Source organism: Eublepharis macularius, chromosome 4, assembly GCF_028583425.1.
Source record: "Eublepharis macularius isolate TG4126 chromosome 4, MPM_Emac_v1.0, whole genome shotgun sequence".
Taxonomy (NCBI): domain Eukaryota; kingdom Metazoa; phylum Chordata; class Lepidosauria; order Squamata; family Eublepharidae; genus Eublepharis; species Eublepharis macularius.
This window is the reverse complement of record NC_072793.1, coordinates 48,629,347-48,657,287: the sequence shown is the minus strand read 5'-3', so window position 1 is coordinate 48,657,287 and position 27,941 is coordinate 48,629,347. Positions and strand designations below refer to the sequence as shown.

Sequence of the window (27,941 nt, the reverse complement as noted above, 5' to 3'; positions counted from 1 at the left end):
TCCGTTCTTACTGCCCTCTTCTAGATCCATTTCAGTTTGCCTCCATTCTTCTTAAGTACTTAGAACAGCACAGTGACCCAGATGAGGTGTAACTAATGCAGTGTATTTATCATAAACAATTACTTCCCATGAATTGGATGCTATGTTTTTATTAGTGCAGCCTAAAATTACATTTTGGAACCAAATCACACTACTGACTCATGTTCAGCTTGTGATTTACTACAATTTCCAGATCCTTTTTATATGTGCTACTACCAAGCCAGTCAACCCCTATCCTATACCTGAATATTTGATTATTTTTGCCTAAATGTAGACTTTGCATTTGTTTCGGCCAAATTTCATTTTGTTAGCTTCAGTTCAACTTATCAAATTAATTTTTAATTTTACTTCTGACTTCTAAGGTGTTTGCTACCCCTCCAATTTTATTCCATCTGCAAAACTCTACTTTTCATACTCTTTAGCAATTATTCCCTATGTCTTCCAGGTAGACGTGTTGAAAGTGTTGATCATTTCTGACACTCCCACATGGTGGAGTCATTCCTTGCTTTCCTTGCTCCTAAATGAGGTGCAATGCTTGAGGGCCCTGTTGACTCATGTGGTAGGGTAGAAGTTTTAAATAATTAATTAAATAAATAATAATGAAGATACAAGATGTTTTCTTTCTTCTTCCCATTTAACAAGGGAAGGGTCATGTTTCTCATGCTTCATAGTGCAGACTTTCATTATTCCTCAAGAACTCTGGCAAGAGTGATACTTACCAACACTCCAAAGGCAATGATTTTCAGAACACATTCCAAGGAGAACAGAGCAGTAAAGACGATGTTGAACATCCTTAGTACAGTTTCATATAGGGCTGAGGCATTGTAGTACTAGAGGTGGAGTTGGGGGGTGGAAGAGAAAGAGAGAGACAAAGAGAGAGAGAACGCTCTGTTAATCATGAAGGATGGAAGTGAGGTTAGGATTCAGATACTGGTACGATAGGAACACTGTCCCACAGGGCCAAAAAGATGTTTCATGTTAAGCTGATGATACAGGATCCAGATTAGTTCCTCCTTCAAGATCACGATTATCCCCCTTGACTGTTGTTAAGAAGAAGACAATGGTATCTAGTTTTTAGGAGTTCAAAGGACCCCAAAATAGTTATGGATGTGGACAACAGTCAGCATCATTGTATCTAGTTCCATATAGCTCAGCCAGCTTTATAGTATCCAGAATAACTCAAGGTGAACCCCACAGGATGTACACCCCACGAACCCCACGCAGACCCATAGTCTTGCTGACTCATAGTCATTCCTCTCCTACTTACTTTCATCATTAAGACGATGGTGTTGAGGGCAATCATGGCCATAACGGTGTACTCAAAGGGTGGTGAAACCACAAACTGCCACATACGATACTGAAAGCTCTGCTTGTTCTGGGGCATGTGCCTGGTAAGTGGCTTAGCACTGATGGCAAAGTCAATGCAGGCTCGCTGTGAAGAAAACATAGCACATCAGTGAAGATGGTAGGGGCTTTCAAGAGACAAAAGATAACAAGAGGAAAAATCAAGATTGGGTTCTTTCCTACCTCAGAGTCTCTAATTCCAAACAAATCTCTTTAGAGATTGCTTGCTGCACAACATTTTCCCTCACCCTCTAGTTCTTGCTTTCACTGACAAAACAAATGTCCTGCTCTTCTTAATTCAGAGTAAAAAACAATAAAGCATCTTGTAGCACCTTAAAGACTAACACTTTTATTCTGGTATAAGATTCAGAAGTACTTCAGACTAGGTTTTGCACCTCTGCAAGAATACATTATCCCTGGGGACAATGTAGATCTACAGAAGCTACTAAACATTAAGATCACTGACATGTTTAGTGCTGTTTAGAACAAATGCTGTTGCAACAGGAAGTTTTTACATGTGATAAATCAAATATTCCTGCAGCCTGACATACATTTCCAATTGGTATGACCTATTGCTACAAGATAACAGAAGGCTGCATTCAGTATTAATACTGGATGCAAAGTTGTGCACGCCAGTCACTGTCTTAAGATGCCTGCAAAAGTAATATGGGAGGAAAAACACATGCAACTATATATCAAGAAATACAACATTCTTTGGATCTCCTTTCAGAATTTGCCACACATGAGCTGGCATTAAGAATCTAGTATGTGCACTCAATTTTCCAAAAATTTATGTGGGAAGAAGTTCTTAAGCAATAGATCCACTGAAATCAGTAAAATAACAACAACTGTAAGTTGTGCCTATGAAACCTCTAGGATCATTTGAATACAACTGGTAAATTCTAATGTCAGAGGGTTAATTCCCAATTCCCTCAACTAAACATCTTCAATAAAATTTGCTTTCCATGGGATCCTCAGATGAATAATCACCTGTCCTTCCTTTGAGAAAACACAACTGTTTTCACCAAGGGCAGATGGATGAGGTAGATTGTGACTATTTCCAGAGGTCAGGAACAGAAGAGCTCTACACAAAAGTAGGAGTAGAATCTTCTTTCCTTTATAGAGAAAGGAAGCACAACCTATTCACATCATCTCAATCACATACTTTAGAAAATGCCAGATTATCCCAACTTTATTAGTTGCAGCAGCACGATACTGCCACGTTAAGGAGACAAATTATGACCCAGATATTATGGTGCAAGGGAAATGAACAAGGATTACTGATAATGGTTGTGCTTTAAAATATGGATTTATCTTACCTGCCAAGGAACTTGATATTTCACTTGAATGAATATACATGCCTCAACCTGGCGCCCTTCCCTGGCCAGGCACTCCAGTATGAGTGCCACAGCCACGAGGGTGTATGGCTCCCAGTGGCCTGCTCCCTTGCGGGGGGGGGGGGCGGGCAGTGTTGCCAGGCATTATTGCAGCCTGCCCATTGGCTGTGCCATTTCTTGCCCCTCGTGCAGGGAAACGGCAGGGCAGGTACTCTCAGAGGAAGCCATACTGCACCTTGCCAGGCTCAGTCACTGGTGTTTTGCTCCTGCCGAAGTCATTAGGAAGCTAATGAGCGATGCCACATTTAAGCCAGTGCAGTGGTGCCTGCGACCGGGTGGGCCTCAGGATTGGGCTGCCCAAAGTCTATGTTCTGTATATTTTTTATTATTCTAATATTGTTAATTTTATAGAAATTCTGATGACAAAATGCTTGGGATTCTGAGTATTATCTTCTATTAGTCTGTCTTTGCATAGTTAATTAGGTTGACTTTTTCAACAGAAAATTTTCATTACTAAAAACGTTGTACTTAATCAACCAGTTAGAATGGGGAGGAGGTAATGCTGCACCAGATAGATTTCTGGTTTATATCTCAAGAAAGAAAGAATGAAAAGTATGCGCCCTCCTATTCATCCTTTTTCCCAGAGTTTCTTCAAGAGCTGCTCAAGAGATCTCTTCTCCTCAGTTTCTCAAAGCCAAAACAGACGAGATGCCTGACGCATGGAAGACACGTCAGTTTCCTGCAAGGTTCCACAGGAAGTGTAGTGAGAAAGAACCCTGTAGTGAGAAAGAACCTCCCCTGCAGAGGTTCTTTCTCTAGGCTCTCATCTAGTCTGCTCAGCTCCCTCTTGCTGCCGCCATCTCTCCTGGCTCCCCTAAAAGCACTCAGCAGCCAGAGGGAGCCAAACTTGTGGGAGGCAGCAAGAGGGAGCCGATTGTGCCAGCAGCAGTCAGAAGGAGCTGGCAGCAGTGATGTGCTCCTTGTCCCTCTTGCTGCTGCCTGCAAGCTTGGCTCCCTCTGGCTGCTGAGTGCTTTTAGGGGAGCAAGGGGAGCTGGCAGTGGTGAGAGGGAGCTGACTAGATGAGGGAAAGAACCTCTGCCAGGGAGAAGAGGGATTCTCTCCCTATTTTCCCTGGCAGAGGTTCTTTCTCACCACACTTCCCATGGAACCTTGTGGGAAACTGACACGTCCTCCTCGTGTCAGGTGTCTCGTCTGTTTTGGCTCTCACCTTTTGTCTTTTACAGGCAAATCTCCAAATTATGCCCATTTCTTATTCCTCTCTCACACTTTTCAACTTGTGAATAAGACTCAGTTCCTGAGTAGGAATTTGGTCTCTACTTCTGGCTGAAGGAGGGCTTCAAGATCTGGGTCATCTAGTAAATAGGCATGCCTACTTATTGCTTCTGCTTCTATATCTCCAACTCTCTTGGGTCCACTTTGGACCTCCTTTATCCTTTCTTCTCCTAACATAGATCTCATTCCTGTTTCCCATGGCCTCAGTGCAGTGAAAACAACACCCTCAGTCTTAACAAAACTCTCTTTCTCCCTGTCCCAATCCATCAAAATATCCTTCTACCAAACCACAATTTTGAAATTTCTATGCAGAAATGGAGGGGAATCTCTCTGGGCTTAACAAAATTCCCACTATTCTTTGTGAAAACAAAATTTTCACTTAATGTTGCCCATGGCACTTTGCCCATCCCAACATGTGCCACACCTCATTTTTCTCCAGGCTGTACTCTTCCATCATCTTGTCCCCCTGCTCCTGGAAGGTGATGATGATTAAGGCCACAAAAATGTTGACAAAGAAAAATGGGAAGACCACAAAGTAGACCACATAGAAGATGGACATCTCCATGCGATAACCAGGGCTGGGGCCCTGGTTCTCATATGTAGCATCCACTGAGTTCTTGAGGACTCTGCAGAAAGGACAAAACAAGGAGAGATGGAGATAGAAAACAGAGGGAAAACAGAAAGAGCCATGTGAATGATCCATCATGCTCACTACCCTACCTGTAATATCAGCGGCACCTGAGAGTGTTGAGATGTTTAAATGTAAGAAGATTTATGACAGTAAGCCTTACAAAGACCTTTCTTGACACTTACTATGCAAGGGCTATTTATGCCAGATTTGGCTTGTTACCCAAAGCTGGCAGTATGACCCCCTTCTAACTTTTAAGATTCTTATCACTCAGAGACTATTAAAGCTTAGTAAGATTGATCTCCGAGTGATAAGAAGCTCAGAAAGTCTCAGCCAAAAATTCTAGAACACCAGCATAGGTGGCAGATAGCAGAATGCAAGCGGAATAGAGAGAGAGATGGGTAGAAAGCAGTACCACCTTTTCTTTTGCACTGGGGGGGCATAAAGAAAGAGGCAAATGTTCTTGTGTACTCTGGAACAATTTCCAATGTGGTCATCAGTACAAGCACAGGTACTTCTGAAACTGAGGCACAGTCTAACAAATCTGCTGCAGATGTGAAAGCAACCTCTGCTATTGTGCACTGGAGGTTTATAGTACATAAAGGCTCTATAGTAATGTGTCACAAAAGAAACTCTTTATGTAGTTTAGCTGTAGTTGTTATTTTGCCTATAAAGAACAAAAATTGCCACTTGGTTCCTGCTGAATTACGCCTTAACATATGTCACCTTTTCAGATCTCCTAACTAATCTGCTCAGGGTCCTGCAAGTTTATGATTCAAGGCCCACATGAGTCATAAACTTCCAACCAAAACATTCTACATCCTGATCTTCATTACATATTGACCACTTTCAGTGATTTCCTGTCAGTGTAACAAGAACAGAACATATACCTGACCCTCCTCCTAGGATGGCATTGTAATGTGGCAAGGGCAAACCATAGCTATTGTACTATTGTAACTGCCCGTGCTGAGTCAGGCAAAAATTAACTTAATCCAGCACTCCATCAACAGCAGCCAGTCAGATGTCCCATCTCCCCAGCATACTATTACAGCTCCATTTTCCTGAACAACTTACTGTGGCCAGCCTTCTCCTGTAGATACAGTGAAAAGAGTAAGGAGCGCCCACAACACATTGTCATAATGGAATTCGTATTTCTTCCACTCTCGTTTCTCAGCCTTCACTTCATTCTTTTCATAGACTAGGTACTCTCCCCTGAGGACAAGGAAATACATAACAAATATTTAGGGACATCCTTACACAATGAACTTTGGAAAAAGTAGTTAAGCTCTGCTATAGTGCAAGTGACTGAAGCTCCAAACTGTGTAAATAAATGGAGAATCTATAACTTTTATTCATTTTATAAGATTAATTTTATGCAGTTAATTCTATTGGTGTCAGAAGTTATATTGCCTAAGGGGGATCCCTGGATTCCCAGCCAGGGAGGTGCAGTATCATATGCGTCCCCACCTACCGAGAGATGAAGAGTGTTTCTTGGATAAATCATCATACAGATGGAGTAGTGCTGTGGTAGACAAAGAGATAGCTGCTACACTAAATGGGGCTGCCCAGGCAACCAAGATGCTACCCAAAATCTGACAGGATGAGGAAATCTTGTGACAGCTCAAGGAGTGCTATAGAGCATGTGTGACTTGCCACACTCTACTTAAGAGGACTGGAGAGCGGCTGAAGATAAATAGATCTGTCGCTTTTCCAACATGACAGAGAGCAAGAACAGAGAGAAAGAGAACTTATAGGTTTTCACTGCTGCATTAGACTTGCGCATATTCAGACTTAAACAAGGCACTTCCAGGTACGCAGTCCAGAGCTCATGTGTTCTTCTGCCTCTGGACTTTTTTTTTTAAGAATATCACCAAGGAAAGTGGTACTCTAGTATTGTTGGGACAATTCACTCCCTTTACCCTATCAGTTTTACTAGATTATAACATGATCCTGTTCTGCACAGTCATTGACCATTCCGAGCTGTCACTTGAAAGAGAATCCCAGAATATTCCACTGAAATCTAATCCCACATGGATTTCCTTAAGAGGTGTCATCTTGTTAGGGTTCAGCAGGGTTAGAGCGTTGGACTAAGACTTGTGAAACCCAAGTTGAAATCTCCACTCTGCTATGGAAGCTTGCTGGGTGAGCTTGGACCACTCCCTCACTCTCTCAGCTTCACCTACCTCACAGGGGATAAAATGAGGATAAAACGGAAGAGAGGAGATTGATAATATTAGCTGATTTCTGTCCCCATAGGGGTGAAAAGCAGGGTATAAATATTCAAATAACTAAAATAAAATAAACTCAAATGAAATGTCCTCTTCCACTACAAGACACTTCTCCATCAGCATTCATAAGGCATTCTCTTTCACTAGTAGCTTTCTCAAGGTTATTTCCCTTCACTTGATTCAGGTAACTGCTATTTTGCTGTAGTTCAATTACCATATGTCCAATATCAGAAGCCTAAGGGGGTAATTTCACATGCATGTAAAGGTAAAATTAGGGCACCTTATTGTACAAAAGAGATACAAAATCTTTTGAACCTCTCAGAATCAGAAGTAAAATCAAAAAGAGTCCAGCAGCACCTTTAAGACTAACCAATTTTATTGTAGCATAAGCTTTCGAGAATCACAGTTCTCTTCATCAGATGCACAGTTCTCTTCATCATGCATCTGACGAAGAGAACTGCGATTCTCGAAAGCTTATGCTACAATAAAGTTGGTTAGTCTTAAAGGTGCTGCTGGAATCTTTTTGATTTTGCTACTACAGACTAACATGGCTAACTCCTCAGAGTCAGAAGTAAATCTCTTATGTTACCTCAGTGTTACCCTTTGCTGTCTTTCCTTTTTGGACTCGGTCACTTGGTAAGAAGAATCAAAATAAGAGGTTTTATTACCAAATGGGAATTCAGAAGGCACTGGCTGATGCCTTGTTGTGGCTTAGGCCACTTTCTCTGCAGGTATATACTCTCTCAGTTTGTTCTTCTACGCTGGATCATTCTCCAGTTCTTTCTTCATTCAAGGTACTTTTGACTACTGTACTATCCTGGGGACATATTCTGGTTTCCTCAAAAGGCATCTCTAGCCACTGCATCCTTTTCAGATGATACCGTTCTTCCTATTACTTCTCTGTGTTCCTGTCACCACCACTGTTGGCATTATTCCTTACTCTCTGTCTTTTGTTCATTACACCCATTCACATCCATTTTAGTACTTTAATTAATGCTGCTTTCCCTACTCTATCAATAGGGCTTTAAGCTCCTCCCTTATAATAATTTCCAGTTCATTAGCATCCATTGCTGAACAAAGACCCTTACTGCTTCAGGTTAACAAAAATTCAAAACCACAAACATTTGCTATTGATAATTTCCTTTTTCTTTAAACTTTTATTAAGTTTTGCCATTAAAAACACTTTTCAGATTGCAGTACAGATCAGAAGTACCAGTGTTGTTCTAACAGTGCACTTGCAGCAATGTTATTTTTCAAACCAGCAGATAAAGGGGATGCTGTCATGGTATGGGATAGAGACGACTACATTAATGAGGCATCAAGGCAATTGAACAACATAAATCATTATATTAGGAGCACAGAAAACCTAACTTTCATGATTAAGAATGGAAGATTTAAGTATCACCGTGAAGCTTCCTTTCTTGGTGGTCTGGGAGTGGGTCATTCCTCACGAAAGGGAAGCGACTCCTCCAGCGCAGGGTCAGTCAAACTGAACGATCCCGGAAGGGGAGGGGCTTCCTCGGCTCTTCAGTTCTTTTCCAAGCTTTGAATTCCTGTGAGCCTCCATAACTGATAAGTACTTCCCCTCCACCTTTGTATCTATAGTCTACTTACTAACAATAACAAACTCAACAACAGACCTTAGGATTATTATCCAACAATAACTAAATACACATTCTGTTTCTTTAATTTCCAAGCAGTCAGATGAAACGTGTCTGGTTGTGGATGAATCAGTGGCCCTTGTGTTAGGAGATCTCTCCTGACTGGAAGGCACCAAGGATCCGCTACTGAGAGGTTCCTCAGATCTCGGGACCAAGTCCTCCTGGGCCAATGTGGAGCAATCAGAATTATCTCTGCTCTCTGTTCTATTATTTTCTGCAGTACCGTGTGTATCAATTGAAACGGAGGGAAGGCATATACCAGATGTCCTGGCCAATCGCAGTTTAGAGTATCTGTGCATACAGCTAGGGGGTCCCTTCTTCTGAATATGAATCTTGGCACTTGGCAGTTTTGACTGCTTGTGAACAAGTCCATGTTCGGTGTGCTGAACTTGATGCACACCTGTTGGAAGACCTCCCTGTTTAACATCCATTCTCCTTGATCTATTAGGCCTCTGTTTAATCGATCCGCAAGGATGTTGTCAAGTCCCGCCACGTGAACAGCCTTCAGAGATAGGAGGTTCTCCTCTGCCCAGTTTAGAATGGCACAGGCTTCCTTGTGTAGTGTCTTGAACTTGGTCCCCCCTTGCCTGTTCAGGTAAGATTTTGCTGTTGTGTTGTCTGTCCTTACTAGAACATTCGTGCCTGACAGTTGACTGCTGAAGTGTAAAAGGCCATTTCTTATGGCTCTCAGTTCCAGCAAGTTCATACTCTTGTAGCTCTTGTTCTGTGACCAGGGACCCTAGGCCACTTCATTCTGGCAGTGAGCTCCCCATCCCCATCGACTGGCATCCATTGTCAACACTGTTCTCTTTGGCTCTCTGAGAGGAACCCCTACTAGGAACCTGTGTGGATCCATCCACCACTCCAATTGTCTTAGAATTCTCCTTGGCACTTTCACCACGACATGCTTCTTGTGAATGATGGCTCTTTGGAATGGAAGTAGAAACCACTGAAGTGGGCGTGTATGGACGTAATGAAGTACATCCTGACATGACACCATCATGCCAACTAGTTGTGCTAGGGACATAACCTCCTGGTATTGGTTCCTTCGAATCCAGAGAATCAACGACTGTAACTTCTGTATCTTCTAGCGAAACAAACATCCTGTCCTGAATAGTGTCTATAATGACTCCCAGGTGAAGAATTCTTTGTTGTGGAATTAGTGAGCTCTTTTCTCTGTTGACAACGAAACCGTGTGTTTCCAGACATTCCAATGTGACCTTTACTGCTTCCAGTCCCTTCTGCATAGAAGGAGCCTTTATCAAGAGGTCGCCCATGTAAGGAAACAAGGATATTCCTTGTAGTCTGAGTAAGGCCATCAGTCTTACCAGGATCTTGGTGAACACCCTGGGAGAAGACTTGAGTCCAAAGGGGAGTGCCCGGTATTGGAAGTGCCCCCCGTCGTAAGCAAAACGTAGGAATCTTCGGTGTGCCTCCCTTATGGGGATATGAAGATATGCCTCCGAGAGATCAATAGAGGCTAGGACCTCCCCCTTCTGGATGGCTGTCGCAATGGTTCAAAGTGTCTCCATCCACAACTTGCGGGTCTTTATGAACCAGTTCAGCCACGGAAGGTCCAAAATGGCTCTGATGTCTCCATTCTTCTTTGGAACTATGAAGAAGGTAGAGTACACCCCTTGATTCCTCTGCTTCTGTGGAACCGGTTCTATTGCCCTGATTTCTAGTAGATGTTGAATCGCTTGTAGTAGAAGACAATGTTTTTGATCGGATGGGTTTCTTGGAAGTTGGAAGATCCTGTTGGGTGGCCTTGTTTCGAACTCCAAAGAATATCCATTTGTTACCGTGTCCAGAGCCCATCTGTCTGAAATTTTTTGATGCCAAATTTCCGCAAACGCCTGTAATCTGCCCCCTATCTTGATGAGATGTCTTGGGGTGCTGTAGTCATGTGGAAGACTCCTTGTTTTGTGGTTTGTGGAACTGGCTGAACTTGGAGAAGGTGGTGGATCTATTGTCTGATCTGAGTCTAGATTTCCATCCTCCTTTGGAGGATTTGGAGGTTCCAAATCTCGAGATTCTCTTGAGGTCTCAAAAGGAGTGAAATCTCTGGCTCAGTTGAGGATCCTTCTTTTTTGATGGAAGCATCTTCTTCTTCTCTTTGTCTTCCACAAGATACCTGTCAAGTGCCTCGCCAAATAGGTTAGTTCCTTTGAACGGGATTGCTGCTACCTTGGCCTGGGCTGAGGGATCTACCTCCCATTTCCGCAACCACGTGTTCCTTCTTGTCACCACGTTGAATCTCATCACTGTAGAAGAGAACTGGAAGGCATCCATGGTAGCATCTGCGGCGAAAGCCATTGCTAGGGCAATTTTCTTGACCTCATCCTTGATTTCCTTGGGAATATTACTCTCAGCTGCAGCTAGCTCTGACGCCCAGGAAAAGACTGCCCTGGCAAATAAGGATCCGGCCACCGAAGCTCTAACTGACGTTGCTGAGGCATCAAAGTTCCTACATAGTGCCTGTTCAATTCTTCTAATCACAAGGATCCTTTGGAAAACCATCTGCCCCTATAGGGAGAAATGAGTTGGTTGCCAGGCTAGATACTGGGTCATCCACTACAGGCACTTGGATTTCCCTAGCAGCCTCAGGCGTGAATGAAGACAGCTTGGAAACAGTAGGTTGATTGGCCTTTGATTTTGCTGGTATTTCCCATTCTGCTTTCATGATATCATGAAAAATGTCAGGAAGTGGTCCACCAGTGTGATGACTTCCCTTTTTGGGTAAAACCCGTTCAGACCCACGTGGGAAGGTTGAGTGAACCTCCTTTTTGTCTGAATCTGTAGGAGTGATCTCTAGAGCCCTCAACACCTTAGGGAGGAGTCTGGCATAGACCTCCTGAGGAAAAAGCCATACTTGGGTAGTGGCCATGGTGTCCTTCTCCTCCTCTGACAACTCACCCTCCTCATCATTTGAAGATAGGTCTGACATCTCAGAATCAGAGTGAACATCTTCAATAGGCCTAGAGTCTCTCAGGGAAGAGCCTTCATCCCCTTTATGTCTCTTGGCAACTGGTGGGGAGGGGGATGTCATGAGTCAGCCAGGGCTGAGTGATAGGGAGGACTCCTCTGGGGAAGAGGAGCCCCATGCAGCCAGCCTTGAACAGCCAGAAGCTAAGGACTCCTCAGAGGAAGAGGAGCTAACAGAAGCTGATCAGCCTGCACCATGAACAGCTGAGGCAGGACCAATGCCCTCTAGCTCTGCTCCAGCAGGTGAAACTAAGTTAGCCAACCCCGGCCCTCCAGATTCACCTCCACCCTTTGAGCGCCACAGACAGAAGATGAGAACTGAATTGCAGGCAAGGAGGCAAAGTGCACGCCTCCTGGCCAGATGCCAGCTGCTTGTTGAGAGTGATGAGGAGTGAGCACAGGATAGCTCCCAAGCAGCTGGCTGTAAGTCCAGTCTATCTATAAAAGCCTGCCACAGACAACCAGGGAACGTGGAAGCAACACGTCAGCATGCTGCTCTGATTGTGACCACTCACCGTGCCGTGCCCCGCCTTGCCGTGCCCCGCCTTGCCGTGCCCCGCCTTGCCTTGCCCCGCCTTGCCTTGCCTCGCCTCGCCTTGCCTTGCCTTGCTGTATGACCTCTGGACCATGCCTTAACTCAGCTTTTGGATTCTGGACATTGGATTTGGAACTCCCACTGGGCTTTGAACTCGTGCACTGACCTCGGACAGGACCTAGACTATCCTGCCTGTGATGACCCAGCCCACGACAGGGGATATCCCCCTCCGTTTGCCAGCCTTCAAAGGGTGAGCACTTTTGGGGTGTCTGCCAGCTTTATCTGCCAAAGAAGACCCTTCTGAGAAGACCATGTTCCTTCAAAATCTCTTTAAATTCTTTCCTCATTTCAGAGCTAAGCCAGGAAAGAATTTGGGCGTTAACTTCTTGGCTTGTGGCATCTGATCCCCCCCATACTCTCTACTGGATCCACTGGGTACTGGTGAGATGACACTGAATTTGGGGAACTAGGGAGTTCAAGCTCACATACGGTGCCCCCTACCCCTGCATTGGGTACTAACCCCATCTTCGCAGCCCTTAGCACTCCTTTTCCCGCCAAATTAATAGATACGCAGCAACAATAAAAAGGGCGGGAAGTGCAAAGCAGAGCCCCACAGCAATCAACTGGGCTGACAAGGGGCCTGAGAAGGAGAAGTAAATTCGGCCTCAGAAGCCTCTTTTCACTTCTGACGGCACGTCTTTTGCAGCATGCGAGGAGGCTTCCAAGAGGTTGTGTGAAGGCTGAAGCAAGGCTTGTTGGCCCGTCGTTCCCTCCGCCAGCATTGCCGACCGTGTCCCTCAAAGCGGGCTCTGGCACAAAGAGGGGTGGGTGGGTTCCAAGCCTGAACCTTGCGTGGGAGTCTCAGCGCAAGCTGTGGAAACTGGGCTAGCCCAGCGCCATCGGCTCCGCTGCCTGCTAGTGCTGCCCTCAGACAGAAGGCTGGTGAGAGGGAAAGGTTTAAACACCTTCTTCCCCTGCGAGCTCTCTTTCTCCTGCTTGCCGCAGCAGTTTCTCTTTTCTTTCCTTCTTCTTTTTTTTGTATATTGGGATAGTGTGCTCAACGGAGCACTAACAGTCAGCGTCCTGCAGCCAGGCAGAGCCAGAAAAAACTGAAGAGCCGAGGAAGCCTCTCCCCTTCCGGGATCATTCAGTTTGACTGACCCTGGACTGGAGAAGTTGCTTCCCATTCGTGAGGAATGACCCACTCCCAGAAACCACCGGAGAAAGAGCTTGTGGGTATTCTAGAAGAGGCAATCCTGGAAGGGTATTTGAATAAGTCCACATATGGTTTTTATTGGAAACTAAGGGCAGAGTGCCTCTGTTCTACCTCCTATCTAAGATCCATAAAGGCACTTTCCCCATCCCTAGCAGACCTATTTTCTCAGGATGTAGCTCTATTTTGGAACCTTTGGCAATGTATCTTGATTCTTTTAAAAAATCCTTTGTCCCAAAATCACATCCTATTTGAGAGACAACACGGACAACATCCAGGAGATATTGGAGGAGGTTATTTTGTTACTATGGATTTTGTCTCTCTCTGTACAAACATTCCACATTGCAAGATGTTTTTGATAAGAGGGACCATTTTTCCAGTCTACCCACGTCTTTTTTATGTTAACTAGTCGAATTATATCTGGGGGAAAAACCTATTTTCAGTTTCAGGGTCAATTCTTTCTGAAAATTTTAGGCAAGACTATGGGGTCTAAATTTTCTCCTGAACGGGCAAATCTGTTTATGGATCGATTAGAAAACAACTTTATCCTTCAGAGAGATAATATTTATAGGAATAGTAGCATTATCCACTACAAACGATATCTGGATGATATTTTCATCATGTGGAAAGGCTCAGAGGATCTCTTTATTCAGTTTGGTCAGTTTATTAACACCATACATAACAGTATTAAACTTGAAATGTCTTATGATAGATTTAGGGTTAATTTTTAGGATGTACTGATAAAGAAGGAAGGCAGGATGATACACACAGATAAACCCACAGATGCTAATTCTTTTCTAGCTGGTGATAGTTTCCACCCTTTACAACTGAAAAAAAATATTGCCTTTTTCTCAGATGTTGAGGATTAGGAGAAATTGCAGTCAGGGTATAGATTTTTATCAACAAGCCAACATACTAATGAGCCAGTTAAAAGACACAGGATATTCCACTAAAGTTCTAAAGCAAACTTTTTATAAGGCAAGGAACACATCCAGAGTATCTTTATTAACACCTAGGACCTGTAATAATAACACAGGCAGAATGGTCATCCCTTTGACCTATGATTGTACCTTTACAGGAGTGAGAAATATAATAGAACTACATTGGCACCTTTTGTCAGAGATTCCAAGATAAAAGGCTAACCTTTTATTTACTTTCAAGAGAACAAATAATCTTAAAGATCTGCTTATCAAAAGCACACTGAAAGAATATATTTCAGATAATATCCTGACTGAGGGTAGTGGAATTCCAAAAGATAACTTTCCATGTGATAATTGCACTGTTTGTGGTCTTTGTCTTAAAACCAACACGTTTCAAAATTCTTCAAAGACCAACAGTTAATATATTAGATCTTCTGTTAATTGTAACTCCAAAGGCATTATTTACTGTATCCAATGATCGTGCAATTTGCTATATATATGTTTTACAACTCGTCCTGTATGAATAAGGATTTCAGAACACACAAGCTGCATCAGACTGAAAAAAACTGCAGTCTCCACTGGTTAAGCATTTCATGGCCTTGGGAAACTGATTAAGAAATTGTTCTGGGTCACAGAGAAACTGCAGGTGCAGTCTTCACAACAGTTTCAGCTTCTGAAGAAAAGGGAGACATTCTGGATTTTCACACTGGAAACTTTGGTGTCTAAAGGCCTAAATGAAGAAATTGATTAGTTGTGTGTATAAAGGATATCATTGTTTGTCTTTTTCTTCTCATGGTATTCTTTGTGTTTTTTATACACTGTATCTATTGTTGGTATAGTGGGCTGCCAAATAATACGGTGAAATTCCTTTTGAGCTAAAGCGATTGTTCCAGAGGTAGTCCTCTATCTCATGGTTACTCATACTATTGCATCATGCTCCCCCTCCCCCTTTCACAGCACATAGATGAGATGTGTAGGCATATTTCTTTTTCGTCTTTCATCGGTATCCGGCACGCAATCTTAAACTTCATATTCTTGATCTGGCTATATAAGGTAAATTTCCCAGATATCATTTTTAAATTTGACATATCTCCTTCCCCAATGGGGTGGTGTTTGTGAAATTTTCATACCACTGAAGAAGGCCTTTGGGCCAAAACGCATCCGGTTTTTGGTTCTGTACATATGGAAATGAAACGGACCTTTGGACACTTACCGTGAAGGGTCCTTCTCCTCTGAGGAAAGGAGGACATCTTGGGTGATTCCCACCATCCAATCAGGGAGGCAGGAACTAACTTTCTTCCTCTTCCTGTCTAGCCTGTGGGACCACCCTCTCTTCAGTTCAGGTGACTCCACAAAGCAGTAACATTGAATTTATCATTCAGCAACTGTCAATACTGAGAGAAAAAACACCTGTTGCATTAACATGTACTGTAAATAAAGCTTAACCCGGAGGAAGTAGAAGAATGAGGCAGCAGGGTAGAGAAGGACGGAGACCCAGGGAGGGCAAGATGTCCTCCTTTCCTCAGAGGAGAAGGACCCTTCACGGTAAGTGTCCAAAGGTCCGTTCTCCCTCTGAGGCGGAGGACATCTTGGGTGCTCCCAAAGCAGTTTCCAGTTTCTGGGTGGGATGTGGTCTTCGTCCATGATCATGCACTGCAGTACTTTTCTACTACAGTTAGTGTCTGCTGAATCATATAGATTTGATTTGTAGCATCTTAAAAAGGTCAAGACCGACAACCTTGTTGCTGCCTTGCAGACTTCTTTTACAGAAGTGTTCCTGTGTAATGCTGCACTGGTAGTAGCACTCTTCAAGAGTGAGCTGGCAATCCACAAGGGACCTCTATGAAGAGAGGTTTTTGTTGTTGTTGTTGTTGTTTTTAAAGGAGTTTCAATAGTGTATGTTTTGCTATTGGCACCTACCACTGCTGAAGACATTTTCTTCCCCAAATTGAGGGGAGATATATTTAAGAACAGTAAGACTGACTTTCTAATTTGTACTGTTCGGAGCAGATAGGCCTTGAGCCTCCTTCTGACATCTAGGTTGTGTCAGAGCCTCTCCTAGTATATTTAGGGTACAGGTAGAAAAAAATGGTGGCCTTATCTCTTGCAAACTATGAAGTTTGGAATACGCTTTTGGAAGACAGTACGGGGCATCACCTTACCATTGGGAAAGATACAGAGTTCAGGTCTGACTAAATCTTCTGATAGATGCGAACATAATAAGGAAGATAGTCTTCATTCTCAGCCTTCTCAGGGGAACATCCTTGATCGGTTCAAATGGATGTTTGGTCAGGGCTGTGTAAAACGTCTACTGAGTGAGGGCTTCCCAAAGAGAGTTGTATATTCTGAGCATCTGACGAAGAGAACTGTGATTCCCAAAAGCCCACGCTACAACAAAGCTGGCTATTCCCGAAGGTGCCACTGGGCTCTTTTTGAAATTCTGAGCATAAACTGTTTTCTGAATGCTAGGAGAGTGTTGGCCACCTCTCAGGCATATCCACATCTTAGGAAGGTGTTCCTTTCTATTTCCACACGGTTAAGTAGACTAAGTCTAAATGAGAGAGCCAAATCTGTCCCTGCTGTAACTTGACCGAAGAGGTCAGTAGGATGAAAGGTGGAAATATCACCATCTGTTGCAGGGTGAAAAGGCTTGGTGTCACTGGTAAGGGTAGTAATAAATAGAGGAGGCCTAATGGCCACTGCAATGTCAGGGCATCTGCTTGTTGGTAGAACAAATCTTGTCATGTACCCTGGTAGTTGATGGCTGTGTTGGGACGCACACAGGACCATGAGGTGTTGCGAAGTGCAATGTTATGAGATGTTTCTTGAGGGACTATTCCCCTGTTGTCCCCTTAGCCAGTCTGCCTGGGCATTGAATATGTCTTTGATGCATACAGTTCTGATCAAAGCTAGGTGACCATCCTCCCAGGTAAGTATCCTTGCTGCCACCTTGTGTCGCCTCGAGGTCTTGATTCCCCCCTGCTTGTTTATATATGTTTTGTCTGCAACCTTGTCCATACAGATCTCTGAATTGGAACAGGGCCAGACAAATTGCTCACCTTTCTAAGTCATTGATAGGAAGACATGTCTAACCTGATTCTTACTCCTGTAAATATTTGTTGTTCTTGAGGGGTCATGAATCTTTTGCTTTGCATTGGGTTGGTGACCTTGGCTCAGATGGGTTTTGATCTGAAGTGGTATCTGAATGGAAAGATCTGTCTTCTCCATGATCTGTTGTTAATGAGATCTAAGAAAGGTCTGAAGTGGTCTTGCCTATAGATGACCCCAAAGGTACTGCATTGTAGATGGCCACTAGCAAACCTATCAGTTTCAGTAGTGTTGCGAGAAGGGCTGTCAGAATTGGTACACGGAGGTATGTTTCTGTGAGATCTGTAGATGTTATGTGTTCCTCTGATTGATTGGTCACTGCGACTGAGTGTAGAGTCTCCATTCAGAAGTGATACGATTTGATAAACTTGTTCAATAAACTTGAGGCTAATAACACCCTCCAGTCCCTATTCTTTTTAGGGACTGAGAAGAAGATTGAGTAGACCCCTTTCTGGTGGGCAGCTTTCAAAATTTTATGGAATTTCCTTGTGAGACTATTTGTAAGGCCTGCCTGCCTGTCAACCTAGGCTTGATGGTAAAGAGTAGTTGGTCTCTCACAGGGACAGCTAGCAAGTCCTGTCTTAGAGATCTGGGAGAGGTTGGACTGAGAGGACTGGTTTATCCAAGGCCATGTAGCAAGTTCATAGCAGCATTGAGATTTGAACCTGCAGAGTACTGCATCACTGCTCAGTTACTTAACCACTATACTACAAGTGGGGTCTTGAAAGGACCCCCCTTATTAAAGGGCTGCCTAGATTAACCCCAGGATGGCCGTTTGGAATCTTGTCTGGACCTTAGTAGCGTGTGTTGTGAATAAAAAGCTGAGGGCCAATGGATCACCTCTCAGAATGAGAGTTTCTGGCAACACATTCTTCTGTCCTAGGTCTCAATCTAGATCTTTCCCAGGGCATCCCCAAATAGCTTGTCTCTCTGAAAGAGGTAAGCCAGGACAATATTTTTAGAGTGTGAATCTGCTGGCCATGCTCTTAGTCAAGCGTGCCAGCTTGCAACTGCTGTCCAGACCATAATCCGGGAAGAAAAAGGTAAATGTATCCAGGATGACGTCTGTCTTGAGGGTATTGGCGCATACATTTCTGTTTGCCCTTTCAACGGGGGCAGCTATTGTTGTACAGGAGGAGTTGGATCAGTTTCCAGATCCATACTCCTGTCACTCTTGAAGCAATTGAGACAATAACTGTAGTCTTAATAGCCATGGTCACGGCCTCGTACACTCTTGTTAGCATGGCCTCTCTCCTCTTATCTGATCCTTACCCATCTTCTGGCCAGAGCCCAGATGACTGAAGTGTAGCTACTGGAGTTTCCATTGCAGGACCTGCAACAACTCATAGCAAAAAAAGGTAGTGAGTATAGTTTGTTTCGTTTTCTTTTGGGACCAAGTTTGGGGATTATTAATTGGCGTATGGTTTAGACCACCCAGCCTTGAACCCTCTCCCCAAATATTCTGGAAATGGGAGGACCTTTTCTGAAGAACCTTCACTAGGAAGAGACTCTTATTACCCTGGGCTGGATTTGGTATTCCCAGTCTAAGGTTCCCACTCCCCCAAGGGTAATTTCTACAGCTCTAAGGCTGAGAATGTCTTAGATAGTAAATACTGGTAGACCTCAGATTCAGAAAGCTGGGCTGACTGTTCTGGTAGGGATATTTCCTCCTCTTCCACATCTGAAGGGATTCATCCTTCTCCTTGTCATTACAGACTCTATCTGAGGGCGATCTCCCTGCTCCGTGGGGATCCCCAACTGATAAACATTACAAACTGCCTTATTCTGACTCAGACCATCGGTCAGTGTTATCTCCTCAGACTGGCAGCAGGTCACCAGGGTCTCAGGAAGAGGTTTCCCCCCTCATCTACCTGATCTTTTAAACCGGAGTTAATGGGGAATGGATCCTTTGCATACAAAGCAGAAGCTCTTCCACAGAGCTACAGCCTTACTCATGGAGGGAGGAGGAGGTAGACCCACACCACTATTTCCTCCCTCCTGGTTAGTCTTAAGAGTTAAAAGGTCCAAAGACACCAGCAAATTTGCGCCCTTTATACATTACCCATCTGACAGGGAAAGGCAGGGCTAAATCCTGTTGTAAAGGCAGGGCTAAATCCAAAGGGGAAAGGCCTGCTGTAAAATCTCCAGCCAGCAATTGGCATGGGCCCATTCACATGGCACCAGGGGTTAAGGAGATTCCTGGAATCTTTATAGGAACAAGGTGCTTCTGACTGGCAAAGTAACAGGATGGCTGACAGGACTGCAGGGGACAGGCTATTGTCAGGGTGACTCACGGTTTCCTCAGGCCCATCACGGCTGGAGCTTTGCATGGTGCCTCTTTGTTCCAGATGATCTTCTCCCACAGGGAGAATGGCAACCGCGCCTTCAGGTTTGCACAGGAAAGATTCTGCCTCCGCAGCATTTCCCGCAGAAATGGAGCTCCGCCGATCAGCGTCGCCCTCAGCCAGCTGGATGGGGCGCGCTGCCTTTTCTACCTTCGGGGTTGCACGAGAAAGATTCTGCCACTGCAGTGTTTCCCGCTGAAATGGAGCTCCACCGATCAGCGTCGCCCTCAGCCACCTGGATGGGGCGCGCTGCCTTTTCTGCCTCCCAGCAATCAAGACGGAGCCGTTTAGGAGGCTTAGGTTCAGCCTGAGGCTTTTTCTTGCCGGGGGGCCGCACAAGCCTTGGAGGATTGCCGGCGCCGGCCGGTTGCATTTCTGCCATTGGCAGGACGGTTCCATGTGAGCAACCTGCTGTCGGTTCTAAGAAGCTGTCTTCTGAGTCTGAAGACTCCCTAGATGCCATGGCTTCTTTTGCCTTTTTCCCCTCAAAAGAGGGAAAAGGAAAGTGAAAGTAAGAAGACAAAGGACAGGAGGCACAGTAAAAAAGTGCAGTCAATAGTAGAAAGAAGTAGGCAATAGAAAAGATTAAGGCACTGTAAAAGAAATCTAGCAGAAGCTAAGCAGACTAGATAGATTAAGAGTTAAGAATAGAATGTAGGTAGCAGAGCTAGCCTAGCATAGAACTGCTCTCCCTGGAGGCAGGAAAGAACTGAAGAGAGGGGTGGTCCCACGGGCTAGACAGGAAGAGGAAGAAAGTTAGTTCCTGCCTCCCTGATTGGATGGTGGGAATCACCCAAGATGTCCTCCGCCTCAGAGGGAGTATGTACTATTATTCTGGTATAGTAGTGATTTTTATTAGGTATAACACAAAGTTTTAGTACTGATATGTAGAACCATAATCTGGAGGTTTTTAATCTAATTTATGTATTTCTAATTGATTATTAAATTTTATACTGGTATTTTTAAAATTCTTATTTATAGTTACATTGTATAATTTTTAAAAATTCTTTTTTTGTTCTAACCCCTTGGTTGCAGGATTCTTATTTTTCCTACCCTTGCTGTTGTCTTTACCAGGTCTATCAACATAATCATCATTCAAGTTTATGTTCCAGAGGGCAGAGGAAGAGACTGAAAGCTTTTATGCAAGTGTTCAAGAAGAGATTAATCATACACCTAAAAAAGACATTCTAATAATCATAGGTGACTGGAATGCAAAAGTACAAGACAAAGCAGAATCAAACATTGTCAGAAAATTTGGATTAGGATTACAAAATTAAGCAGGAGAGTGACTCAAAGAATTCTGTGAAGCCAATGACTTGTTCATTGCAAACCATGATTCAGGCAACCGAACAGACAATTTTACTCATGGAAATCACCGGATGGCTAATACAGGAATCAAATAGATTACATAATTGGAAGCAGAAAATGAAGAAGCTGTATTCTCTCTAATAAAACAAGATCAGGAACTGACTGTGGTACAGATCATGAATTGTTAATATCAAAAATCAGAATAAAGCTGAAGAGAAACACTAAAGAAATCACAGTGCCAAAATATAATCTAAATAACATTCCTGAAGAATTTAAAGGCCACGTAAAGAACAGATTTCCATTACTAATTTTAATTGATTGTGAACTGGAAGAACTGTGGACTGAAACCAGAGAAATTGTCAAAGAACATGCAAAGACGATTCCTGTAGCCAAAAGAAAGGAGAAGCCTAGATATATGACTGATGAAATTCTTAACACTGCTAAAGATAGATAAAAAGCAAAAGTTAAAGGTGAAAGAAATAGAATCAGAATTCTAAATGCAGCTTTTCAGTGACTTGCATAAAGAGACAGAGATATATTATAATAACCAGTGCAAAGAAATAGAAGAGAACAACAAAAAAGGAAGAACAAAATATCTGTTAAGCAAAATCCAGGAAATCAAAGAGAAATTCAAAGGGAAAGATCAAGTCAGAAATACTGTATCCAAAGAGGACAAAAAAAGGAAAGATGGAAACATTACAGTCAAGATGCTTATTCTATGAACCTAGGCAGATTATAAGAAGGGGCAGGAAGGGTTGCATCAGTGCTTAGTTCTTGTGGCCTCTTCTTACATGCCCAGGGTAAGGCTGATCGCAATCTTGGGGTCAGGTAGCAATTTCAGGGGTCGTAATTTGGGGTAGCAGGTAGCAATTTGGGGTCACTGTGTGTGTGTGTGTGAGAGAGAGAGAGGGAGGGAGGGAGGGAGGGAGGGAGGGAGGGATGACCCTAGAGGTTCTTTCCAACCCTGTGATTCTATAATTCTAAGAACTATACAGGAGAGATGGAAAGATGACAGATTCCTTCAAAGAGGAATCTTTTGATGAAGAACCTGTAATCATACAAAGGCCGTTTTCACATGCGCCCCTGGAGATCGCACAAACTCACGGCATGAAGTGTCTTCCTAGCACGATCTCCAGGCACAATCCCTTTTAATGACCTGATTATGTCAGAAAAAGTGCCATTAAATGAGATCGTGCCAGGAAATCATGCTAGGAAGATGCTTTTATGCCGTGAGTTTCGTGTGATCTCTCGAGCACATAGCCATGTGAAAACGGCCTAAGTGAAGTGAAAGTTGCACTCAAAACAAATGGGAGAAACAAATCACCAGGAGTAGATGGTATACCAGTAGAGTTATTTCAAGCTACAGAAACTGAGTCCATCAAAAGCTTAACTAAAATCTGTCAACAAATATGGAAAACAAAACCATGGCCCATAGATTAGAAATGCTCAAGCTACATTTCAATTCCAAAAAAAGGGTATGCCAAAGAGTACAGCAACTATTGGACCATCGCATTAATTTCCCATGTAAGCAAAGTAATGCTCAAAATTTTACAACAAAGACTTGTACCATCTATGGAACAAGAAATGCCAGATGTTCATGTTAGATTCTGAAAAGGAAGATGCACTAGAGATCACATTGCAAATTTACAACAGCTAATGGAGCATACCAGGGAATTTCAGAAGAAAATCAACTTGTGTTTTATAGATTACAGCAAAGCTTTTGACAGTGTGGATCATGAAAAGCTATGAATGATGTTAAAAGAAATGGATATGTCACAACATCTGATTGTTTTGATGCACAACCTGTACTCTAGACAAGAGGCTACTGTTAGGACAGAACATGGGGAAACAGAATGGTTTCCAATTAGTAAAGGTGTCAGATAAGCATGTGTATTATCTCCTTGTCTGTTCAACCTACATGCCAAACATACCATAAGGAAAGCTGTATTAGATTTAGAAGAAGCTGGAGTAAAAATTAGTGGAAAGAACATTAACAATTTGAGATATGCAGATGACATCACGTTACTGGCAGAAAATAGTGATGATGAAGACCTGAAATTACTACTGATGAAAGTTAAAGGAGAAAGTGCCAAAGCAACATTTCAGATGAACATCAAGACAAAAATGATGACTACTGAGGAATTACACAGTTTTAAGGTTAACAATGAAGAAACTGAAATTGTTAAAGGTTTCCTCTTCCTTGGCTCAATCATCACTCAAAAGAGACTGCGAGCAAGAAATCAGAAAAAGATTGAGATTTGGAAGGGCAGCCATGAAGGAACTAGAAAAGATCTTTAAGGACAAGAATGTGTCACAGAGGACCAAGGACAAGTTAATCCACTCTATGGTATTCCCCATTACTATGTATGGATGTGAAAGCTGAATAGTGAAGAAAGCTGACAGAAAGAAAACTGATTCAACTGAAATGTGGTGCTAGAGAAGAATTTTACAGTTTTACATGGGCAGCCAAAAAGATAAGTGGGTTCTAATTCTCCCTAGAAGCTAAAATAACAAAACTGAGGCTATCGTACTTTGGTCACATTGTGAAAAGACAAGATTTGCTGGAAAAGTCAATACTGCTAGGAAAGGTGGAAGGCAGTAGGAAAAGAAGAAGACCCAAAATGAGATGGCTTGATTCAATAAAGAAAGCCATGTCCTCCAGTTTGCAAGCTTTTAGCAAGTCTGTTAAGGCTAGGATATTTTGGAGGTCTTTTATTCATAGGGTCGCCATAAGTTGGAAGTGACTTGACTGCACATAACACACATAAAAAACTTTTCAGATTGCAGTACAGATCCCAGAGATTTTGTAGGGATTTTGAATTACCAGATAAAAACAGGAATGTGTTTTTAAAACAGCTCCAGTAAGGTCTAGCCTGTGTGCTATGTATAATCAAATCAGATAATGAGGTCAAGTTAATCACAAGTTGAACTGTTTATACTGAAGAGAGTGAAAGGAAGAACGTTTTATAGTGGTGCTAACAGTATGCAACAATCAAAAGTGGAGAGCTAGATAAGAGGAACAGAAGGAAGATATGAACAGATAAGTATGAATGTCCTTTCTCAGACTGAATTACGAGTTGATTTCCGTAAGATAGAGTTCACAGGATGGGAATCCGAGACCCAACCTGTGTACTCTTTCACAGTCATATGTGATTCAGCCTTCCTCTCTGCACTGTTACCTGAACAGAAATGGTTTGGGGAGGGAACTATTTGTCTGTTGTGGAAAAGCACAAAGACATGTGACCTGCAATAGGCCAAATAGCTCCTCCCCAGGTAGTCTGTGCTCCGGGTGAGAAAGCTTAAACTCCTGCATGCATGCTGCAGTTCAGTTTGAAGCGGGAAGAAGACACAAAAATCTCATATGACTGTGACCGCATACATAGGTTAGATCTAGGGTCCTCTTCCTTTCATACCCAGGATGGAGATCCCAGATGCAGATTAGTGACAGATGGATGGGAATGACATACTTGCAATCCTTTTCAAACTCCTTGGACTCATCAGTGCAGAAGAAGAACTTGCCCTTGAACAGCTGGACAGCCACCACAGCGAAGATGAACATGAAGAGCATATATACAATGAGGATGTTGAGGACATTTTTGAGCGAGTTCACCACACAATCAAAGACAGCCTGGAAAAAACAGAGGGCTCTGGTAAGGATTGCTAGCTAACCACAGAAATATTTCCTTCTTTCAAACTATCAGCTCTCCCCAAACCACCTTCCTTTTTGATGTTCACAGCAATGATTATGTCTTTATATGTACGTTAATGAGTATCCTCAGAACAGAGTAACTTGTTCCCACCTGGTTACCACCTGGCAGAGCCACATGACAGGAAAAAAGTAGTAAGTGCAGCTCATCCAGGCATGAAGTGCAGTGAAGGGGAAGGCTGTATTATTCTTATTAGGGAAAGGTGGTGTTTCATATGCTCCAACATTTGACAAATGAAAATAGGGTCATTTGTGTTTGTAACACTTTTTCTCTCAACGATACCTACAACATGTGAATACACACACACATACACATTCCAATTTCACACAACTGAATGCATTTTTCTGTTAGCTGTACATGATATTCCTTTATTTTGTCTTAGACAATCTTTCATTGGCATTGGTGTATTAGGGTCAAATTAGATAAGATGTTGGGGGATATGTGAATGGCTCTCCTACAGATACTGAAATAATAAATAGCAGCCTTTTGTGCATCTGTGATGGAAATTCAGATTGAGGCTGCGATGATGCACCACTGGGGCACCATTTCCCCAAGTTCAGTCCCTTTCTACCCTGCCTTAGATTCAAACTGCTGTTTGTCCTGGGAAGTGGGAAGCTTTCAGCATTCATATAATCCCTGTATTCCTTCTTGACCCAGGGCAAATTGTAACTCATGGGAAAAAGGGGGAATTGAGGTCCAGAAAAAAATGTTGGGTTAAAATCCCTTCAAATAATCCTCCACAATGGCAACTGCTATTTACTCTTAAAAATCCCAGTCAGATCTCTTTATGATCTCCCAAAGTCAAATCTAATTTGAATCTTAGTAACATCACTCTAAATTTTCTTTTTTAAAAATACAGAATAATGTTACCATCTAGATAGACAGTTGTGAGATTGAGGGATGGAACGGAAACAGTGCCCTGGAATTTTGTGGGCATACACAACCATTTACATACAAGCCTATTAAAGTGCATTTGCCTCTCTCTACTCAAAGATTCAAGACACAGGAAAGGAGGCCAACACCTGAAGATTTGTTCATATCAATAGGTATCCCAACATACCACAAAAGGCAAAATAGGGATGGTAATTTACCAAGGACCAAGGACCAGAAATAGGGAGTCTCTGGGAAATAATGATAATTGGAGCATATGCAACTTTATTTCCAATCTAATGATAATGCTCATCACAGAACACAGGCATCCTTCCTCTATAATATTAATTCCATGCAATGTTATAAAACGGTCTGAATTTTCTATCCACTTAAACCACATTCATGTCGCTTTCTCTTTAAAACTACTGTTTACCCATTCAAACCACTCCAAATCCTCTTTTGAATTTTTCCATGACCCACCTTGAACTTACCTTGAGCTTTGGCAGGCGCTTGATAGTTTTGAGCGGTCTAAGGACACGAAGGACACGCAAGGATTTAATGGTATTGATGTCTTTCCCTTTACTTCCTCTGTAGAAATATTTTGGGTGGGGACAGAAAAGCACGAAAAAAGTGAGGCCCGCATCTTTACACTGTTCCAGTAAACAGCTGCCAATGGAACCCATATCTGCAGCCATTTATTGGCGATGCATTCCAGAATGCCGTGGAGAACACCTATGTTACTTTACTCTTTTTGTCATCCACACTCCTTAAAAGGTCTTGCACAGGGATTCCATGTTATAGAAGCTTAGCCTAACCTTTACTCAAACTCAGATGTCATTCCAGAAACTATTCTGTTTTGCTTGTCCTACCTACGGTTTCATGTAGCAATCTATTCTCTCTTCCTGTTTTTTTCTGAAAAATTCCCCTTCATATGCCTCTAATTCCAACCATCACTGTATCTATTAGAATGCTCTTTTATTAGCTCTTCATTCACCCAATCAGCTTTCACCTTCTTGAGAAATACTTTCATTTAATGTCATCAAAAACACCCTTGTGGGAGGCTTTCCCAAGAGGCTGAGAAACCCCCACATTCAGTCTTGTAAGCACGCATTCCTCATATTAGAATAAAGGCTAGTCTAACTATGATGCTTTCTAAGGGGATTATTTCTTGCATGCTGGTGGATACAGACTCTCTAATTCATTTACTGTCCATTCTTTTAGTCCTCCAGAGATATGGAAGGAGCTGTGACTTGCAGTTGTATCAAGGTGTGAGGAATAATGTGCCTCTCTTTAAGACATTTATTCATACCAATTGATAAGTACCACAGAAGCATTCATACAAAGTACTGAAATCAGCCCCCATTTCTTTCTAGACCTAACCATTACTAGTCAGATTATCCTCCCTGGGATGCAGGCTACCATTCCAGATTTATTATTATTCTCCATGTAAATTTTTCACAAGCTGCTTTAATTCAGCCAACAGCATTCACCAAACTATGCACAGTAGATATCTCAGAATACAGAAATGGAAAGGAAAGAGAAAAAGCTCCAAGCATTTCATCAGCACCTCACACAAATGTTTTTTTTAAAAAAATTAAATAAATATATAAATGAATAACATGTTTCCCAACTATAAACTGCTCATGTTTCCCAACTATAAAATAACTATTTAATCACATTTATACCCTGACCTCCCCGTGAACGGGCTCAGGACAGCTAACAACATATATTACACAAGTAAAACCATATACATATCTAAAAAACCATAAAATACCATAAAATACAAACAAACTGGCACCATGATCAATTCAGGCTATAATAAATATCTAATAAAACACATATACACAGCTGCGGCACAGTAGCCAGAGTGGCTTCCAGCAGAGCATGGGATGTGGCAAACAGGTAGGGGACAATTCACTGGGTCTCAACCATAGGCCCGGCAGAACATCTCTGTTTTGCAAGCCCTGTGGAATTGTAACAGGTCCCACAGGGCCCGTATCTCAATCAGGAGTGTATTCCACCAGGATGAAAAGGCCCTAGCCCTGGTCAAGGCTGGACGAATGTCCCACGGGCCAGGAACTACCAGGAGCTGCTTATCAGTAGAGCGCAAGGCCCTGCAGGGGACATAGTGGGAGAGACGGTCCCACAAGTATGTAGGTCCCAGTCTGTAAAGGACTTTAAACACTAAAACCAACACTTTGAACTGGATCTGGAGCTGAACTGGAAGCCAGTGCAGCTGGTACAGCACAGGATGGATATGTGCCCAAAATGGCATCCCCGTAAGGATGCGTGCCGCTGCATTCTGGACCAGTTGTAACTTCCGGGTCAAACCCAAAGGCAACCCAGCATAAAGTGAGTTACAGTAATCCAACCTGGAGGTGATCATCGCATGAATTACTGAAGCCAGGTCCTGGGGCAA

At 42.9% G+C, this 27,941-nt stretch overlaps 1 protein-coding gene across 3 annotated transcripts in view; it reads right to left on the bottom strand.

Moving 5' to 3' along the window:
- Window positions 1–27,941, bottom strand: part of CACNA1A (calcium voltage-gated channel subunit alpha1 A) — a 262,064-nt gene that overhangs the window by 71,250 nt on the left and 162,873 nt on the right. For all 3 annotated transcript variants that reach the window (XM_054976850.1, XM_054976848.1, XM_054976849.1), the window contains exons 25-30: window positions 26,014–26,110; window positions 24,413–24,573; window positions 5,717–5,854; window positions 4,439–4,640; window positions 1,307–1,471; window positions 759–869 (exon numbers count right to left, since the gene is read on the bottom strand). In XM_054976850.1, coding sequence (XP_054832825.1) covers window positions 759–869; window positions 1,307–1,471; window positions 4,439–4,640; window positions 5,717–5,854; window positions 24,413–24,573; window positions 26,014–26,110 — 874 coding nt within the window. The remainder of the gene's footprint in view (window positions 1–758; window positions 870–1,306; window positions 1,472–4,438; window positions 4,641–5,716; window positions 5,855–24,412; window positions 24,574–26,013; window positions 26,111–27,941) is intronic.